Here is a 6,441-nt window from a genome sequence, read left to right as displayed (position 1 = left end):
TCTCTCTCTCTCTCTCTCTCTCCCTCTCTTTGCCTACAGATCAGGATATAGCTCTTAACTACTTCTCCAGCACCATGCCTGCCTCCTGCCATGCTCCCCATATGATGATAAAGGACTAAACCTTTGCTAAGTTATGTGGTATGTGACTATCTGCATTTATGCATCTGGAATATTGTTCTTAGCTCCTGTCCTCTGATTCTTTGTCTCCGCATATGTGTATGTGTGTATGTTTAATGCATTCACCTAAGACACAGTAGTCAGATTTCAGACAGTGGTAGAAGCAAATATGTCTGTTTAAGCTGCCAACTTAATCAAGTCTAGGTTTCTTTGCTATATTAAGAGATCCACAAGGAAGATGTTCTCTGAATTTTTAAGAGCAACACAGATAAAGTTCCAGAAAATTTTAGAAGACCATCAAGCCACAGCCTGAAGATCATCTGTAGGCTCTCCTTCTTCTCCTAGTGCCCAAGCCAGAAACAATTAAATGTGGTGAAATTCTCAGATACACAGTGGGCGTAGGGCAGAGCAGGCAGGTTTATAAGTAGAAGTTTTATTTAAAATGATAACAAAATACATAATAAAACTGAATGAGAGGTCTCTACAACTGCATCTTGAATGCTTACCTGTCATGTTCAAAGACCTTCTGGAGCCCCCCGAAGCACCTGTTGCTGGAAATCTGCCTCACCGCCATTTTCCTCCTGTGGGTGAGGATGAATCCCATTCATTTGAAAGGCATTTCATCCCTGAAAACCTTGAGACAGAATTGCTCTCGGATCCATTATCTAAACACAACTGTTTCCACACTCACAGGTGTGCTAGCCACACTCATTTCTAGAAAATGTCAGTACTTTGGTATGTCATCCGTGAGGTTTGTGGTTTGTTGTCATTACTGTTGTGACTGTCTGACAGTCTTTCAAGACAGATCTTAAGTTATATTAATTTAGAAAATTACTGAGCACTTCCAGCATCACAGGCATCTTTATATGTGCATCCATTACTCAACTTATGAGTTTTTGCAAGAAAGTGACAAGCTATCTTTGATCAATATTTCTCCTCTCAAACAAATTAACAAGCAAACAAACTCTCAGCTGTGAATTAAAGGAAGAACTTGTCAGGAAATTTTGAAGCATGGCAATGAATTCCTTTTCTCTTCAGTGAATCTGGTTATTACATGAAGATAAATTTAAACATACATATTACCTTTCAACAGAAAATGCATGGGAAAAACCTGGAATGTTTTTTAATCATAAATACCTATTACACAGAAAAGAATCAACTGATTCTGGTGTGCACCTCACAAAAAGATTTCCTCCCACCCCTAGAAGCACCACTTAAAATATAAAGGAATAGGTTTTACACCCAGCACCTTGAGACACCAGAAGCAGGTGTTACACTCTGGTGGTCTTCTCAGTGATGTAACTGGGTACTGCTATTCCAGGCTACTCTTAGATGTGCAACATCAGTTTGAAAAGCAAATTTGGAAATGCCTTTGCACAATTCTAAATGAGAGCAATGTCCACCCTTGTCTTTAACCCAGACACTTAGTTGTACATTGGAGGAATGTGATTTGAACTTGGTGGGCGACATCGGTGATGCTACTCGTAGCTGCTTTGTGGCCCTGCCACTGAGAGGACCATGAGCTTTCTGTTCTCTCTCTCTCTCTCTCTCTCTCTCTCTCTCTCTCAGTCCAGATGAACAAATTCTATAGAGTTAGGGTACTTACACATAGAGAAAGTACCCTTTGTTCATAGATAGCCTGGTTTTGAACTTACAAAATATTAACTCTTAAATGGCAAATTATTCCATAACATGTTATTATTCTATATAAATTTCAGTTATTCTCAGTCATGTTCCTAAAACATCAACATTACAGAGGCAGACAGTATATATATTTTACGTACATAAGAGACTGGGGAATGCAATTGATTTGCTAAATGATTCTATAATGAAGTCTTGTTTCCTTTGCTTAGCAGAAACTACATCTACTTCCTTAAAACATGGCATATTGAGCACATATTTGGTACCCAAGAAGCACCTAATTATTGTGATTTGTAGAACTGACAAGTAATTTTTTGAACTTCATTTTTGATACTTTTTTGTACCATTTGAAACTGTTACTTGCCTATCTGAATAAACCACAAATACTTTATTTCCAATTGTAACTGAATTCTAAATAGAATTTTTTACTTGGCCAGAAGAAACATGGTTAAAACCTTTTTTTAAAAAATTGGTAGAATGCCAAAAAAAGAGAGAAAGAAAACTTAACATATAAATTCAATTTTAAATCTAGTAAACAAGTGATTATATTTAGGTAATTATATTTTTCAATAAAACTTTTCTGTGTGAAAATTAACAACTGCTTTAAACCATACTATTATCATTTTTAACTGAGTCACAAATAATGACACTTAAATTTACCTGTTAAGTTGCTACTTGTTCTTTCTGTCTGCACCAAAGGGCAGTGGATCTAAAAAGAAGAAACAGATTGTAATCAGAACATACTCCACCACAGCACAGGATACCCAGAGGTTATACACACTGACATATTCCGAACAGAGATACTCTTTTGAGGGAGGTGATTGTTGACCTGGGAAATATAGTTGACGGATGGATACTTCAACCCCTTAGTCTTCCTTAATAGACACAGTTGGCACAGAGAGGATTTATGAAAAGTTTCTGCACCCGATAAGCTTCTCTGCTGATGTAATAACCCAAATCAGACTAAATCAGACCGAATTAGAAAAAGCTCAGGTTTAATGATACCAATGCTCCCGGATAGCTTTCCAGCCTCCCAGAGAGGAGCGGGGAAGGAAGACTGGAAAACCACATGTTTGTTCTCTAGGGTGCTGTTTAAATATCCTGTGGGAGTAGTCTTGAGCATCTCGGAGGAGGAGTCTGGACTGAGGAACTCCCAGGGGAGGGGGTTTGGGATGGAACTGCCACCCAGTTTAGTCAAGGACATATGATATATATGATGGTCATGCTGTAAGAGCGGAAACCGCAAACACACGCATAGCTGTAGAGGGAAGACAACATTCAGTGAAAGATTTAACAGAACCATTAGCAAAGCTCAGTGAGATCTTTAATTCTTTAAAAACATGAGAACAAACACTAAAAGGTATAGCACAATTAATAAAAACCCAGAGGCAGAAATTGAGGTTCAACCTGAAGGTCAGAAAAGCAAAACAGCCAGCCACTGACTGGCTCTTACCTCTACCCCAGTCCGAAGTGGCGATGCTGCCTCCTGGAATCTCGGAATGAAACTGAGACTGGGAGCTGTCTCCTCCCATTTTATATTCCTCTCTAGGGCTGGGATTAAAGGCATGCACCACTACCGCCCAGTTTTCTATGGCAAACTAGTGTGGCTACTGGGATTAAATGTGTGTGTCACCACTGCCTGGTCTGTAAGACTGCTCAGTGGGGCTGTTTTACACTCTGATCTTCAGGCAAGCTTTATTTATTAAAATACAAATGAAATATCATTACAAAAAGGTTTTTATTAATAGAGAGGAAATATGATGGTCATCAGTCACTTATCAAATTTAGGACTAAAAGGGAAAGTAAACAAGACACACTCTCCTCTCCAACTCCTAAAAGTAAAAGCCTCCTGCAGGCCTCACACGAGGCATTGCTACTGTGGGAGAGGACAGTATGTGTACTGCCCTAAGGATCTCCCAGTGGGATAAATGGGGAAGAAGGAGACAGGAATACTGACAGGACTGACCCTGTACAATCAGCACTGCCTATTGTGGGAACAGGTCTTCGTTTTTATAAAAAGTTCGTAAAACTTAAAACAAAAAGCTGATAAAGTAAGAATGTAACATATTTTGCATAATTGCATAATGTTAAGTAGTTCTAAAAACTACAGAGTTTATAAAAGAAAAAGTTAAAGTATGCTAAGGTTGATTTATTATCAGTAAGATATTTTAAAGTAAATTTAGTGCAGCTCTAAATCAATAGATTTTGGAAATCTATAGACATCCTAAGCATTCAGGGTCACTTCCATTCACTCATTGCCGCACACCAGAGCTACTCCTGACTTGTAAGCTCCATTTGCAGTACGCATTCTTTTCCTGGCACCCTATTTTATTTTTTTTTATCTTTTATACCACATTTTACTTCACCTTCTCTATGTGGAGATACACAATTAGTCACCACTGTGTTAGAATTGCTTACCATAGTCTATACATTGTACATGTCCACAGCCCAAGCAGCATCTAGGCTTGTCTAAGCTTATCCTAGGATGCTCGCACAAGAATGAACACATTTCTCAGGACCTAGCCTAGTTGCTAAGTAATGTGTGACTATTTGCCATAAGGCTTAGGGTTTGGTCAAAAACCTTTGACAACGAACACTTTCCCTGCTTCACAATGACTAGGCACTTTCTGTTGCTTTGTGTGTGTGTTTGGTACAAACTCATAGTAATAACTACCATGTCTTTACCCAAAGTCTCTCCTTGCCCAAAACTCTATCACCTCTTCCCTTTCCTTGATCTCTTAGCATACTTTCCCCCTAACTCACATTCCCTAAATTTCAACCATAGTTTCTGGGTTAAAAAAAAAAAATCTAAATCTGCCTTTTTATGTTCAAATTTTTAAGTATTACTACCAGAATCGTCAGGTCCTTCTGCACCTTTCTGTGGAGATACACAAGTCGTTACCACTGCCTTAGAATAGCAGACCATATTTTATAGTCAAAGAACCATCTAGGCTTGCCTAAACTCATTCTGGGATGCTCACCCACAAATGAACCCTCTTAAGAAAACATTCTCAGGATCTAGCCTAGTTGTTAAGCAACCTGTGACGGCATCTGTTCGCCACAAGGCTTAGGGTTTGGTCAAGGAACTTTGACAATGAAGGCAACACTTGCAGCTTCACAGTGAGTCGACATTTTCGGCTGCTAGGGGGCGGGCACAAACTCAACAGTACTGACCCGCATGCGTTTCTTTCCTCAAAGCCTCTTCTGGCCAAACCCTCTATTTCAGGTACTCACCCGCACACACCCAGCTGCCCCCGCCCACGTGCCCCTTTCCTTGCTCTCTTCACGTATTTTCCCCATAACTCAACTAGTTTCTGGGTTGAAAAATCTAAATCTGCCTTCTTATTTTCAAACTTGTAAGCATTACTGCCAGAATTGCTAGGCCCGTCTATCACCAGCTAGTAAAACCCCACACATTTAAAACTAAACTTAGGTTGTTCGTCTTCAAGTCAACTTCCTTTCTTATTTCTGGCTTGTTTCCAGACCGTTGCCTGGACAGCCTAACTGACATCTGGACTGTCTCAGAGTTTAAGTTTAAAAATCCCCACTTGGTGATGCACGCCTTTAATCCAGCAGTCAGGAGGCAGAGCCAGATGGATCTCTGTGTTCGAGGCCAGCCTAGTCTACAAAGTGAGTTCTAGGGCAGGCATCAATTACAAAATAAAAATAAATAAATAAATTCCACTACCACAACGGCAATTATATATGGCAAATAGATAATTTTAAACTTAGTCTATTTTCTTACTAGTATGTTTCACTACAAACAATACCGTTATAGAAGCCTGGGTGTTCAGTCACTTCTTTCTCAATGAATGCCTTTAAGTAGCTCATCTTTAGGCCTAATAAGGCCTACAAAAAGTGATAGCAACTTTCGTTAATTTTCAAAAACTGTAAATGCCATCTTTCTGATGACCCAATCAGGAACGACCTATCGAGGACAACAGACACCAGAACTGTGAGCACCGGGCTCCAGCTCCGGGGTGCACGGGCCCCGCGCGCTCCCGACGGCACCCCAGGGTGAAGGGTCACCCGGGCCCCAGTGGCGTCGCCAGCAGCCCAGGCGGGGTTCCGGGACAGAATGCTTTCCCGGCAGCGGGAGCTCAGCACCGGAATGTTCCGCACCAAGCTGCACTAGCGGGCACTCCACCCAACCCGAGCTTCCCAGCAAGCGCGCGGAGCCCCAGGTCACACATTGTTTCCAGCTTCCCGGAGCTAATGCGATTAGCAGGCCCGGCGGGACGAGGCCAGCCCTGCCTCGGCGGGACGGCACAGGGATCATCACCACTCTCGGGCCGCCGCCATCACCGCCGCACGGCTAGGCGTCTGCGGACGGCCACCCCCAGACCCAGGCCGGGGAGGGTGCCGGGGCTCGCCGCTTACCCCCTCTTACCTCGGGGAGAGACCGCTCCAGGGGTGGGGGTGGGGAGACCGAAGGCCAGAAAAGAAGGGAGGAGCTTTTAACATGTCCGCCTAGAGCCCCGCCCCTGTGACCCCGCCCACCCAGGACGGCCCGCTCTGCCCCCTTCAGACACGCCCCTAGAGGCGGGTCTCACTCTAGTCTCCGCCCGTGGACACGCCCCCTTCCTCCCCCCCGCCCTCTCTCTCTGGGCCCGCTTGACGGCCCCGCCCTCAAGTCCTCCCCTTTCCACCCCTGCAGCCCGCCCTCTAGGGCTGCTCCCATTC

General features: G+C 42.9%; 1 protein-coding gene across 1 annotated transcript in view; it reads right to left on the bottom strand.

Annotated features, from left to right (window-relative positions):
- The window catches only part of Esd (esterase D), a 21,264-nt gene extending 14,987 nt beyond the window's left edge, over positions 1 to 6,277 (bottom strand). The window contains exons 1-3 of the mRNA XM_005355613.2: positions 6,149 to 6,277; positions 2,419 to 2,467; positions 624 to 698 (exon numbers count right to left, since the gene is read on the bottom strand). Of these exons, the coding sequence (XP_005355670.1) occupies positions 624 to 691 (68 nt within the window). The 5' untranslated portion in view covers positions 692 to 698; positions 2,419 to 2,467; positions 6,149 to 6,277. The remainder of the gene's footprint in view (positions 1 to 623; positions 699 to 2,418; positions 2,468 to 6,148) is intronic.
- Positions 6,278 to 6,441: the final 164 nt, after the last annotated feature.

Source organism: Microtus ochrogaster, chromosome 17 (assembly GCF_000317375.1).
Source record: "Microtus ochrogaster isolate Prairie Vole_2 chromosome 17, MicOch1.0, whole genome shotgun sequence".
Lineage (NCBI taxonomy): Eukaryota > Metazoa > Chordata > Mammalia > Rodentia > Cricetidae > Microtus > Microtus ochrogaster.
This window is presented reverse-complemented; position numbering and strand designations above follow the sequence as displayed.